At 42.6% G+C, this 13813-nt stretch overlaps 1 protein-coding gene across 2 annotated transcripts in view; it reads left to right on the forward strand.

Annotated features, from left to right (window-relative positions):
• Positions 1-52: 52 nt before the first annotated feature.
• HIF1AN (hypoxia inducible factor 1 subunit alpha inhibitor) overlaps positions 53-13813 on the forward strand; it is a 34332-nt gene continuing 20571 nt past the window's right edge. Inside the window, exons 1-8 of one of the 2 annotated variants that reach the window (XM_045438593.1) lie at positions 55-280; positions 4624-4856; positions 5139-5389; positions 8852-9000; positions 11406-11551; positions 12403-12509; positions 12930-12993; positions 13227-13337. In XM_045438593.1, coding sequence (XP_045294549.1) covers positions 4680-4856; positions 5139-5389; positions 8852-9000; positions 11406-11551; positions 12403-12509; positions 12930-12993; positions 13227-13337 — 1005 coding nt within the window. In that variant the 5' untranslated portion in view covers positions 55-280; positions 4624-4679. Of the gene's footprint in view, positions 281-4623; positions 4857-5138; positions 5390-8851; positions 9001-11405; positions 11552-12402; positions 12510-12622; positions 12905-12929; positions 12994-13226; positions 13338-13813 lie in introns of those variants that run through there. The other variant, XM_045438594.1, reaches the window with a different exon arrangement.

Consider the following 13813-nt stretch of genomic DNA (forward strand, 5'->3'; position numbering starts at 1 on the left):
AAACGCGACGAGGGAAGCCTGCAGTGAAGGAAAGTCTTAAGGGTTCAACAAGGGCGGGGCTTAAACTGTGTTGGGAAGCCACAGGGAAGATGACCGAATGGATAGAGACAGAAAGCTAGAAGGAGGGAAAATGAATTAAGTCACTACTTTGATATTTCATATTATTGTGTCCCTTTCTCCGTCAGGGGACTCAGACGCTTACAAGGATAATGGGAACTCAACCCGAGCATCTCATGTGGACAGCTAACCTACCCGCCCCGCCCCTCCAGGAGTAGTACGAGTAAGATGAGTCCGCCTTAATTTCTTTGCTTGCCCTTTTCCTCTCCTTCACTGACACGTCCTCCTTTCATCCCCAAAAGTGATTATTCCTCAAATTCAGCCCTTGGTCTTCCTTGTTCTTGTTCTGTTCTGCAAATTGTTCGATCTTCACGTACAGGCATGGTGCAACACACAAATCGGCCCCAAATTCGCTCCTCAGTTTTACTTCGTGTTTACACTTGAATGTCCCAGTCACCTCAATCCAACAAATGTAAAACGAATCCTAGCACCATCAACAGCTCTTCCCAGACTGGCTAAAACCTCAGATCGGCTAGGACTTGTATTAAATAGATTTCAAGCAGGACGGACCACAGTTACAAACACTCGCTTAACAGAAGAATGGGGGATATTATCATGTTTGCACGTGAATATATTTTCACTTTCACATAAGTGGGATTTGCATAATTTACGCAATATAAATGTGCACATATCTCCAGCAACTTCTGGTATGATCACTGTTTGGGAGCAGAATCCATTATTATAGACATTCTCAAATATATATTACAGCAATAAAAATTATATGAACTATTTGACATATAAAATTGGGGGAGGACTACTTCATAGCAACTTGCCCTCTTGTAAATGAGCATCTCTAGTTGATGTTCAAAATAATTGTACAATTCCTGCATTCATTCAAAGCAAGCCCTGATCTAATTGGGTCCAGAAACAGAGCTGTTCTGATTTATTTAATTATTTTTATCATGATATAATTCATATAACATAAAAGTCATCCCTTTGAAGTGTACAATAGGGGCGCCTGCCTGGCTCAGTCGGTTAAGCGTCTGACTTTGGCTCAGGTCATGATCTCATGACACCCTGCGTCGGGCTCTGTATGCTGACAGCTCAGAGCCTGGAGACTGCTTCGGATTCTGTGTCTCCCTCTCTCTCTGCCCCTCCCCTGCTCACACTCTGTCTCTCAATAATAAATGAATGTTAAAAAAAAATTGTTTTAGAGTGTAACAATAAAGTGATTTTTGGTATATTTACAAAGTTGAGCAATCATCAGCACTAATTCTAAATCATTTTCATTACCCCCAAGAGAAACCCTGTCCCTGATAGTGTATTCCCCCACCCTCTGGCAACACTAATCTACTGTCTGTCTGGATGGATTTGCCTATTCTGTACATTTCATATAAATGGTATCATGCAATATGTAACCTTTTGTGTCTGACTTACTTCACATAGCTTAATGTTTTCAAGGTTTGTCCATGTTGTAGCATGTGTCAGTTCTCCATTCCTTTTTATGGCCAAATAACATATGGATACACAACCTTTTGTTTATAGAGTGGTCAATTGATAAACATTGGGGTTATTTTCACTTTGAGATTATTGTGAATTATGCTGCTGTGAACTTGCTCCTGTACAAGTTTTTGTGTGGATGTATGTTTTCAATTCTCTTTGCTATATACCTAGCAGTAGAATGGCTGGATTAAAAAAAAAAAAAAAAAAAAAAAAAGAATTTCTGGATCATAGGATAACTCTGTTTAGCTTTCTGCAGAACTGCAAAACTCTTTTTCAAAGAAGCTGTACCACTTTACATTCCCACTAGCAGCATGTAAGGGTTCCAATTTTTCCACATTCTCACCAACATTTGTTACTGTCTTTTTTATTATAGCCATTCTAGTGGCCAGGAATGGTATTTCATTGTGGTTTTGATTTGCATTCCCCTGATGACTACAGATATTGAGCACCTTTTCATGTGCTTATTGGGCCATAGTATATCTTTGGAGACGTGTCTATTCAAGTCTTTCATCCATTTCTTAATTGGGTTGACTTTTTATTGCTAAGTTGTAAGAATTCTCTACGAATTCTAGAGACAAGTCACTTATCAGCTATATGATTTGTAAATATTTTCTCCCATTCTATGCATTGTCTTTCTACTTTCTTGATGGTGTCCTTTCAGACCTTTTTTTTTTTTTTTTTTTTTTTTTTTTTTTATCCTGGAAGGTGTTGGAATTTGTCAAAAGCTTTCTCTGTCTATTGAAATGATCATGTGATTTTTTTTCTTCTATTAATACAGTTAATTTTCAGATGTTGAACCAACATTGCATCCCTGGAATAAATCCTACTTGGTCATGGTATTTAATCCTTTTTGATATAATGCTGGATTTGGCTTCCTAGTGTTTTGTTGGGGATTTTTGCATCTATATTCATAAGGGATATTGGTCTATAGTTCTTTCTTCTTGTGATATCTTTGCCTCATTTAGGTATCAGGATAATACTTTCCTCATAGTTGGGGAGTGTTCCCCTATTTTTTGGAAGAGTTTGTGAAAGAGTAGTGTTAATACTTTTTAAAATGTTTGGTAGGATTTATCAATGAATCCATTTAGTCCTGGGCTTTTCTTTGTGGAATGTTTTTTATTCCTATTTTAATCTCTTTACTTGTTGTAAGTCTATTCAGATTTTTTATTTCTTCTTAAATCAGTTATGATAGTATGTGCCTTTCTATGAATTTGTCTATTTCACATAGGTTATCTAATTTTTTGGCATACAATTGTATATAGTATTCCCTTGCACTCTTTTTAATTTTTGTGAAGTCAGTAGTAATGACCCTTCTTTCATTCTTGATTTTAGTAATTTGAATCTTCTTATTCTAATTTATTTTTAATTCCCAAGTTTACATATTTAATATACTCTTGTAAAAATACAAATATGCAGATAAAACTAGGGTCTTGGTTGGCACCCACAACCCCAAACCCTCCACAGAGGTAACCCCATTATCAGTTTGGTGTAGCATAGTTACATGCAGCATAATTACATAGTTAAGCTAGTGTATTAGTTTTTTATTGCTGCATAACAAATTACCATAAATTTAGTTGCAGCCCTAAACAACACCAATTAATTATGTCACATTTTCTATGAGTCAGAAGTCCAGACACAGTTTAGCTGGGTCTCAGCTCAGGGTCTCACCAAGTTGAACTTAAGGTATTTGTGGGGGCTGTTGTCCTCATCTGAAGCTTTGTGTTTTTTTCCAAGCTCAGTGGTTGTTGGCAGAATTCAGTTCCTTACAGTTGCAGGACTAAGGTCCCTGCCGTCTTGCTGGCTGTCAACCAGGAGACTTTTTCAGCTTCTAGAGCCTCCCTGCCATTCTCTGCCACAAGGAGTTTACTCCTTCAAATCCAACAGGAGAGAACTTCTTTGGCTTCAAATCTTTCCAGCTTCTGTCACTGCCCTCTAGACCCAGATTGGAAGAGTTAGAGTTATTGGGTCAGGCCCACCCAGGGTCAATCTCCCTTTTGATGAACTCACAGTGAACTGATTAGGAACCTTAATTACATTTTTGCTATATAACATAACCTCATTGAAGGAATGATACCCTACCATATTCATAAGATCTGCTCTTATAAAACGTATAGGGCACGTACACGATGGGATAGAAATCTTTGGATCCATCTTAGAATTTGGCCTCCCAGAACTGGCCATAAAAACTGTCTAAATAAGCAATAGAAGTCATTGAGAAGGCCTTTTATAACCAATACAAATTGTTGGAAAATGTGAGACGCTCATGGTTGGCCATTAGTAATAATCTTGGTTCCGTGGCAGAAACATCTTTCAATGGGGCACCTGGGTGGCTCAGCTGGTTAAGCGTTCAACTCGATTTTAGCTCAGGTCATGATATCACTATTGTGAAATTGAGCCCCACGTCAGGCTCCACATTGTAAGTGCAGAACCTGCTTGGGATTCTCTCTCTGCCTCTCCCCTGTTCTCTCTTTTTCTCTCTTAAAAATAAATAAATGGGCACCTGGGTGGCTCAGTCAGTTAAGCGTCCAACTCTTGGTTTTGGCTCAGGTCATGATCTCATGGTTCATGAGTTCGAGCCCTGCATGAGGCTCTTTGCTCTCAGCACAGAACCCGCTTCAGATCCTCTGTCCCCCTTCCTCTCTGCCCCTCCCCTGCTTGGGCTGTCTCTCAACTTGCCATATATCTTTTGTTTAGGCCTGCAGAGCAAACTTTGCCCAACATCTATCAATCTGCCTTTCCCTTCTGACTTCCTTAGGTCAAGGGTTGGCTTCTCTCCCCATCCATGACTGTAAAGTTTAAAGCCCCATTAAATTGGCCTCCTTCTCTGCTTCTTGTGTAGACTTGGGCACACTGAAGCAGAAATAATATTCTGTGGATTGGGTAACCAGGTGATCACCCCTATTCAGTAGGTCTAACCTCTGGGCCCCAAGTCTTCAGGGGCGGAGCTTAGTGTGTAGAGCTGTAGGTCACCATTAGGAGGAGCTCTCCCCAGGCCCCGGTTCCGCTTCCTTTGTGTCTCCGGACCGCTCTCTCTCGAAGTCATCTCTATGGTTTCCGTTGTAGTTTATCCGGAATAGGCGGAGCTTCCGGTTCCGGTGGGGCAGTCTGTAGCGAAGGAGATGGCGGCGACAGCAGCGGAGGCCGTGGCCTCGGGCTCTGGAGAACCCCGGGAAGAAGCTGAAGCCCCCGGCCCAGCCTGGGATGAGTCCCAACTGCGCAATTATACCTTCCCGACCCGGCCCATCCCGCGTCTGAGTCAGAGCGACCCCCGGGCGGAGGAACTTATCGAGAATGAGGTAGGGGGCGGGGCCCCGCCCGAAGGGGGAGGGGGAATGGACCAGGTTGAGAAGAGAGGTCAAAGGTGAATGGTGATGGATGTGGGGGACTGGCTGGGCTGTCGCCTAGGACCTAAGGGAAGATGGAGAGGGAGGCGAGGAGACATGGGCCTTAAGGGGTTCGCGCTTGTTCACAGTAGAAATTATTTTGAAGTGGGAAAGTTTTTGGAGTCACGAGACAACAATGCAACAAATCCTTGGGATGACTTCATTTGTTCTTTTTCACTTGGTTTTTCCACTTAGGAGCCTGTGGTGCTGACAGACACAAATCTTGTGTATCCTGCTCTGAAATGGGACCTTGAATATCTGCAGGAGAACATTGGAAACGGAGACTTCTCTGTGTACAGTGCCAGCACCCACAAGTTTTTGTACTACGATGAGAAGAAGATGGCTAATTTCCAGAACTTTAAGCCCAAGTCCAACAGGGAGGAAATGAAATTTCATGAGTTTGTTGAGAAACTGCAGGATATACAGCAGCAAGGAGGGGAAGAGAGGTAAGTTCCCAGATCATGATTTCCCACTGAATCTGGGGCATCCATTTTCCTTTCTTGTAGCTGCTTGAGCATATAGAGGAGTTGGACGAGTTCTCTAGCTTGAGAGATGAGAGAATTTATTAGATTTGAATTGGAACTCTGAAGTTCTTCGTCGTCTTTACAAGTGGGAGAGTTGCCTGGAAGGGTCAGATAGGTGAACAAAGCGAGTGAAATTGTTTAGATGAAAACTACAGTGAAGTTGAATGCATATGCCCTGTTCATAGTGAGAAGTCATTACTTGACTCTTGTTTCTATTTGGGAGTGCAGTTTCAGGGTTTGCCAGATACTCTCATTTTTCAAGAAAAGCTAGAAATCAAGATTTTTACTTAAATGTTTTTTTTTTTTTTTTGACTTTTAAATGTGGGCAACTAATTCACATTTTTGTTTTTTGTATATGTTTTTATGTTAAATTTTTTTTATTAAGTTTATTTTTGGAGAGAAAGAGTGTGTGTGCACACATGCTGGGGATGGGCAGAGAGAGAGTGAGAGAATCCCAAGCAGGCTCCGTGCTGTCAGTGCAGAGCCCAGCGCAGGGCTCAAATGCAGGAACCGTGAGATCATGACCTGAGCCAAAACCAAGAGTCAGGTGCTTATAACTGACTGAGCCACCTAGGTGCCCCTAATTCAAATTATTAAAAATGCTGCGGGGCGGAGGGGGGGGGGGAGGGGGGGGGGAAGGGGGGTTGGGACAAGCAAAAACCACTCAATTGGATTTAGCCCTGAGATTGCCAGTTTGTATTCTGTGTCCTAAAATATTGGGCTGGCTGGGAACTATTGAAACTGGAACGTTTTATAGATTTTCATGATTCTGGGGTGAAGGACACCAGGACCCAGTAGATTAGGGAAGATCAGATTCAGTGGGGGAGGGGTTGATACAGATTTTCTTATTGTACTAGAGATAGCAAACACAAGACACACACAGAAGTGACTCTTTCTCCTCTTGTTCTGATATACGAAACGAAGACAGTCTCTGAGGTAGGTCCCAGACAGAATTCAGTTCCATGCTGTAACATTGTTTCTAGGAATTGTTGTCACTGAGTATGTCATGGTGAATGATCATCTCTGTCGCACACTTGGTATCCAGCTCTGGGTTTCTCTTTAGTCTCCTGCCTCAATTCTTTTCCTGACTCTTTGTTAGCAGCATATGGCTGAGTGAATGGATTCAAAATATCTTTTTTTTTTTTTTTTTTTTTTGGCTTCCTGATACTTTGCAGTTATCTTAATGATAGAACTTTAACCAAAAAGAGTTTCCAAGATCTCAACCATGATTGATCTGTTCTTTATGTCTTACAAAGGCTGCTGTAGCTGAATCATCTTGTACATTAGTTACTTCAGATTTAACATAGTGTGTGCATGTGTGTGCATACATCCACACATACCCCAACGTTTGGAGAGAGGGCGTTTAAGTGGTGCTGGAGTGTAATTCCACTAAATGAACATTTGTACTGGAAGGAGCTTGAAATTAGACACATGTGCACACATACTGGGGAGGGGCAGAGAGAGAGTGAGAATCCCAAGCAGGCTCCTTGCTCTCAGTGCAGAGCCCAGCGCGGGGCTCATACGGAGGAACCGTGAGATCGTGACCTGAGCCGAAACCAAGAGTCAGGTGCTTATAACCGACTGAGCCACCTAGGTGCCCCTAATTCAAAATTTTAAAATTAGACACTTTAAGTTTCTCACTTCCCTTAGGGGGAGCAGTTTGCCTAAGTATAAGCTATGAGTGTAGTCTGTACTTTATGGGTGATTCAAGGAAAATTTCTTTCTTTGTGCAAGTTCTGCCATACCAGCTGACTTTATCACCAATCAACACCATTGTGTAATTGTACGGGTTGTTAAGGTTCTAGGAATTCTGAGATTCCTCTTTGAGCTCTTTTGACCATTTACTGTTCAGCTATAATAGGAATTGCTTGGATTCACATTTGGTGAGTGTTCTGCCTCTTTCAAAGTTACTTGGCAAAATTTTTATATGAATATATACTTTATAATCTCTGGAGAGAGTCTGAAGGTTACATTAGAGTCTTGAGGGTTCCTTGTCCCCCAAAAGATCGCTAGTGTTTACAACTTGTCAAGATTTCTAGTTAATATTGTCTTAAACATCCTGGTTCTAGGCACTGAGAAACCTTTGAGCCTTTTTTTTTTTTTTAAGTTAATTTATTTATTTTGAGAGACAGAGACAGAGAGTGGCGGGGGGAGGGGCAGTGAGAGAGGAGGAGTGAGAATCCTAAGCAGCACAGAGCCCGACATGTAGCTCATGTCCTAAGCCAAAACCGAGTTGGACGCTTAATCCACTGAGCCACCCAGGCACCCAATGTGCCTTTTGAAGTAATGGTCTCAGGACTAGGATGGGGCTTTTGCATTTTGTCTTCATGTTTGCCCCTTTATTAATATTTCTTGTGGGGCTTGATCAAGTGTGTCTGGGTTTTCGTATCCCTTAAGTAACTTCTGATCTTCCACAGTGTATTAGGAGCCCTGGGTCTGCAGAAAACCTGATGAGGCCTTCAGCTGTAGAAGGCTACTACAGAGAGGTGGCTCAGTTAGTTAAGGTAAACTAGGGTTCAAGCCAGAGTCAATGACTTGAAACAGCAAAGGTTTATTTAGCTTTATAACAACAATAGTCATGCTGCATTTCCATCCACACTTCATGTCGAGGTTCTGCTCTTATGTCTTTTTTTTCAGTTTGGGACCCAGATTGCCCCAGCAGCTACTATCTGAAACCTTGTAGTTGTTTAGCAGAGAGAAAGGGATGTGGTGGTAGTGTATGCTCGTTCTTCAGATTACAGTTTGGAAGCAACACAAGTCATTTTTGCCGACATTTAGTTGGTCAGAGTAAGTTAAATAAGCAAGCTTGGCTTCAAGAGGGGTACAGAAGAATTAACTCTCCCACAGGGAGGGAACTAGCTCTTGGTGAAGAGTAATACGATTTACCATAATGGCCATCCAGGGCCAAAGAGGATGTCTCAGGCCCAGAGATCTGTGGAACAAGGCTGATTAATCATTCTAGACTCTATGAGTAGGCTTTGAGGAATCTATGCAATTCTGTGTGTATGTGCATTTTTATGGAAACCTTCCTTAGATTCTTAGATTTATGCTGTGACCCACCAAAGGTTGAGAATCACTTAAGGGCTCCTGGCTGGCTCAGTTGGTAGAGCACGCAACTCTTGTGAATTCAAGCCTCACATTGGGCATAGAGCTTATTTTAAAAAAAAGAATCACTTCTTTGAAATATAAGTTTGGTGTTGAACAGAGGTCAGAGAAGGATAGGCAAGGATTCAGTTTTCAGAGAATCTGTCTTGGTTAAGGTTTGCATGACTGCAGCTGTTCTGTGGGAGGTGCAGGTGTGGATTTGGATTTCCAGGTGTGGAGAGGCCATGCCAAAGGGACTGTGTACGGGCACTAATGGGACCTTCTTCTCGGGGAACATAGGTTGTATCTGCAGCAAACGCTCAATGACACCGTGGGCAGGAAGATTGTCATGGACTTCTTGGGTTTTAACTGGAACTGGATTAATAAACAACAGGGAAAGCGTGGCTGGGGACAGCTGACATCCAACCTGCTGCTCATTGGCATGGAAGGTAAGAAATCTTTCAGAAAGCAGCATAGCTTAGAGTCGTACAAACCTGATTTCAAGGCCTGTCTTCACCAGTCATTTGCTTTATGACTTTGAACGCGTCACTTAACTTTCTTAAACTTCAGCCTTCTTACCTGTAAAAGGAACATGATAATATTTTATAAATAACTCTAAAGATTCAATGAGATGATGTATGTTAAGCAAGTAAGCTTGTTTCATGCACTGGAAAAAGAAAATGAGTTCTTTTCCCTTCCTCAGTTGCTTCACGAGTGTGTACATTCAGATATTAGGGATCTTCCTGAAAAGGTTGCTGTTCTCTATCTGATCTGTCTATATTCAGAAGATTTTTATCCCAGTAGAAGAGGCAAGCTTATTTTTTCAATATAAATTGAACCTTATCTTTTGAATGTTAATATATTTATGGAATTAAATTCAAAAGGTATAAACGGGTGTGTAATGATAAATTTCTATTCCACTCCTGTTTCCCAGCCTCTTGTGTCGCTCCCTGGAGACATCTGCATGTTATTAGTTGCTTGTGTATCCTGCTAGCGGATTTTATGCATACACAAGCAAATACGTGAATACGTTCTTTTATTTTCTTACTCATTTGAATAAAAGGAGAAGCCTTTGAACTCCAGTCAGAAGAAGGAGAGCTGCTTACTGGCTGGGGTCATTGTCTCATTTTTATTTCTGGCACTAGCTGAAGGCCAGGCCCATAGTAGGTATTTAGTAAATGGTGAATAATTTGTATTGAACAAGGAAGTAATTATTTGTTGTCCTTCACCACTGGGCTCTGAAGTCTCTTCTCCTCCTTTGATTGTCCTTTTTTCAGTTTTGGATTCTTTGCTGCCAGTATTAATGAAGATTTCTAGCATTGCAGCTTATGGATTGTATCCTTAACCTGCCCCTTTGAAAGCAACTCTTGACTGACCTGGCAGGAGCCAGTTGTAATTTACTTAACTAGGAGTTTTGCTGCTGCCTTCTTGTCCTTTGGTAGAGTGCACAGAAGCGGATCCCTCAGGTAGAGATGAGAGAGCAAATCTTTGACGATGCACATGAACTCTCAGCATGTCAGAGGGCGACTGTCTTGGCCCACCCAGGCTGACCTGGGGAGTGTTTTCTAACCTTCATGCTCTGCAGAGGACCCCTCAGCTCCCAAGGATTGTGCAAAGAATAAACAACAGATGAGGTCCCAGTTACAAAAGAGTAGATGGAGCATATATACACTAAGGCAGAAGTAATTCAAGGTGGCATTTTATTTTATTTTATTTTATTTTATTTTATTATTTTTTATTTTTATTTTTTGAGAGAGAGAGAGAGAGCACGCGCGCACAAGTGAGGGAGGAACAGAGAGAGAGGGAGACACAGAATCTGAAACAGGCTCCAGGCTCTGAGCTGTCAGCGCAGAGCCCGATGTGGGGCTCAAACCCAAAAAATGTGAGATCGTGACCTGAGCTGAAGTTGGACACTCAACCAACTGAGCCACCCAGTGCCACAAGTTGGCATTTAAAATTATTAGCCTTAGGGGCGCCTGGGTGGCTCAGTCGGTTGAGCGTCTGACTTCGGCTCAGGTCATGATCTCACAGTTTGTGGGTTCGAACCCCGCAGCAGGCTCTGTGCTGACTGCTTGCTCAGAGCCTGGAGCCTGTTTGAGATTCTGTGTCTCCTCTCTGTTTCTCCTCTCTGTCCCTCCCCTACTCACACTTTGTCTCACTCTGTTTCTCCAAAGTAAGTATAAAAAATAAAATAAAATAAAGTTATTAGCCTTATAAAAATTATACAACACTCTTCAGGGATCCGATATACTCTCCCGATTCCTTCATGAGAATTAACAGCCCCACTGTTGCTCTAAGAAGTGTTGCATCCCGTAGATGTGTTGAAGTGGGAGCAAAGATTGAGAATCTTTGAGCTCCAGAAGAGCTACTCCAGGCAAATACATACTCCTACAACTTGGAATGACCGGTTAATCCCATCAAAGAAGTTATGTGTGTGTTGTTGATGCCAGTCATTTCGGTTGTTTCTAACTCTTAGTTTGCTACTCTTGAATTCTTACCATAGTCAAGAAAGGTACTAGTATGCACAGTATATTACTTTGCCAGGCTTGTCTGTATTATCTTGATGAGCTGCTGCTTCTAGTAAGGACAGAAGCATCATTTATGAAAGTTTGCTTTGCTCCAATTTATGGTGAACTCTTAGCCAGTGATGGTTTCTAAACAACTGACTACCCACTGAAAGTGCAACACCTAATTTGCTGAGAGTTGTAATTGCAGTCTCCCTGATTCTGCTTGAAATTTTGATTGGGAACCCTTAGCTGAGAGGGCAGACTGGGTTTCTCCAGCATTGGGCCTTGTGTTTCAGCCTATGCAGTAGAGCCAATGCTCTGAATAAGACCTGTCTTTCCTCCCACAGGAAATGTGACACCTGCTCACTATGATGAGCAGCAGAACTTCTTTGCCCAGATAAAAGGCTACAAGCGATGCATTTTATTCCCTCCGGATCAGTTTGAATGCCTGTACCCATATCCTGTTCATCACCCATGTGACAGACAGAGCCAGGTGAGCTTGTGTGGTCTGAGGAGGGTATAGGACTCCTTTGGGATACAAGGTTGGCATGTTTTTCCCCTTCCCCATGGATAAACTCAAGATAATTTTACAGTATAGTTCACATCATCCAGGCCCCTGTGGTGATCCCAAATGTATATAAGGATAAACAGTCCTGTTGCGATTCTGGAGGGCAAACTCCATCACTGATGCTATGGACTCTGGTTACCCTGTTTGAATGTGTATGTCTCTACTGGGTTTAATAATTGTTTTCTGTTGTCGTGGATGCTTGTTCTTTTTGATAAGGAGAAGGGTGAATAGAATTGAGATATATCACTTACTGTCTTTCCTGCATCTAAAAGAAGTATATGGTTGATTTTATGGCCAACCAGAGAGGTCCTCTCCTTTCTTGAGAAAACTGCCTAGCCACTTAATGTAGGAGTTTTTGCTGGCTAGAACGTGTGTGTGGGAGAAAGTTTCAGAAGGTCTGGTTGAAGGATGCATCCTTAATTCCTCATATTGGCAGGCCATGAGTAGGTTTTCTGACTTGCAAACTGTGGTGATTGGCTTCTGATCTCAGGAGCACTGAGGCCCAGGATTCTTTATCACTTAATCTTTGAGCATGGCCTGTCATAACATTGTTTTTTGAGAGAGAGGGAGAGAGAGAGAGAGAGAGAGAATGTGTTTAATGTTTGTATGATATCTTCCGTCAGGTATGAATTCTAAACACATCTTTTTTTCTTAAAGCCATCTTTTTTTTTTTTTTTTTTTTTTTTTTTTTTTGACTACCAAACTAGTACATCATAGTTAATAATAAAGATTTGGTGATTGACTGATTTTTTTTTTCTTTCTCTTGAACCTCTCAGGTGGACTTTGACAATCCTGACTACGAGAGGTTCCCCAATTTCCAGAACGTGGTTGGTTATGAAACAGTGGTTGGCCCTGGTGATGTTCTTTACATCCCAATGTACTGGTGAGGAGGGGGCTAGGACTGGGGGCTTCTTGGGAGCTTTCTTTCCCATTCCCTGGAAAACTGTATCTTGTCCCTTCTGAGTTGTGGCAGGATTGGTCTTCTTTGATCTACAGGAAGGTTGGCATATCCAGATGTGAGCGTACTGAACATGGAGGAAATGACAACCCTCCCTGTCTCTAGGACGAGATGACAATTCCTCAGGTCAAAAGAGATCCCAGAGGCTTGAGGCTGGAGAAACTGTTCTTGGCTCTTTTGTATTTGGAGACTGAACACCACTGCCTCTGGTCCCGGGTGTGTTTCACAGAATAAGTGTAACGATAACGTCCTTGTTATTTGCCCTAGCTGGAATTTACCACTTTTTTCCATTCCTCTCTCTAAAGAATATTGGTGGCAAACAGGAGCATGTTTATTTTCTTGCAGGTGGCATCACATAGAGTCATTACTAAATGGGGGGATTACCATCACTGTGAACTTCTGGTATAAGGTGAATATGGGTTTTTTCCCCCTAGATGGGATTGGGGTGAGGTAGGTGTAATAAATGATTTGGGGGCAGGGTGGGGAGGTTCGCTATCTCTGCAAGTGACTCCCAGGTCTTTGGGGAGATGAAGAGGGATGGGATTGAACTGGGCTTCTTAAAAGGGAAGAAGCTTCTAGAACGGTGGGTTGCACTGAAGCCTGCTGCTAAAGGCATTTCCTGAGCTGCTGCTTCCTTTGCAGGGGGCCCCCACCCCTAAGAGAATTGAATATCCTCTCAAAGCCCATCAGAAAGTGGCCATAATGAGAAACATTGAGAAGATGCTTGGAGAGGCCTTGGGGAACCCACAAGAGGTATGTGGCTGCCCCAAGGTGGCACTCCTGTGGCCCAGTGGGCAGAGTGACCAAGAAAAGTCAGGATTGGTGTCACGTTCTCCATAGCTCCTCTGTTTCAGTGTCTGGTGTCCTTTCTCTCCATAGAGGTTATGGGTGTGTTCAGAAAATCTTTGTTTTCTGGTGAGAGCTGGGCTTGACTGGTGGATCAATTATAATCTGTTCCATGCTAGTGGTAATGTTCCCCGTGGGGCTTGTGTGCCAGCTGGGGACCCCTGAGGGGATTCTTCTGGAACGGAAAGCGAGCAGTAAAGCATCTCCTCACATTCTCCCAGCTGTGCCAAGGCTGCTCTAGGTAATGTTGAGACCTGCTTCCCACACAGGTGTGCCAGTGGCCCATTGGGTACCCAGGGGAGGTATTTGTAATGCTCTTGCCTTCTTCCTGTGGATAGCCTCAGCATGTAGAGGACCTGTGGGATTGGGAGGTGGCACCAGCC

Source organism: Leopardus geoffroyi, chromosome D2 (genome assembly GCF_018350155.1).
Source record: "Leopardus geoffroyi isolate Oge1 chromosome D2, O.geoffroyi_Oge1_pat1.0, whole genome shotgun sequence".
Classification (NCBI taxonomy): domain Eukaryota; kingdom Metazoa; phylum Chordata; class Mammalia; order Carnivora; family Felidae; genus Leopardus; species Leopardus geoffroyi.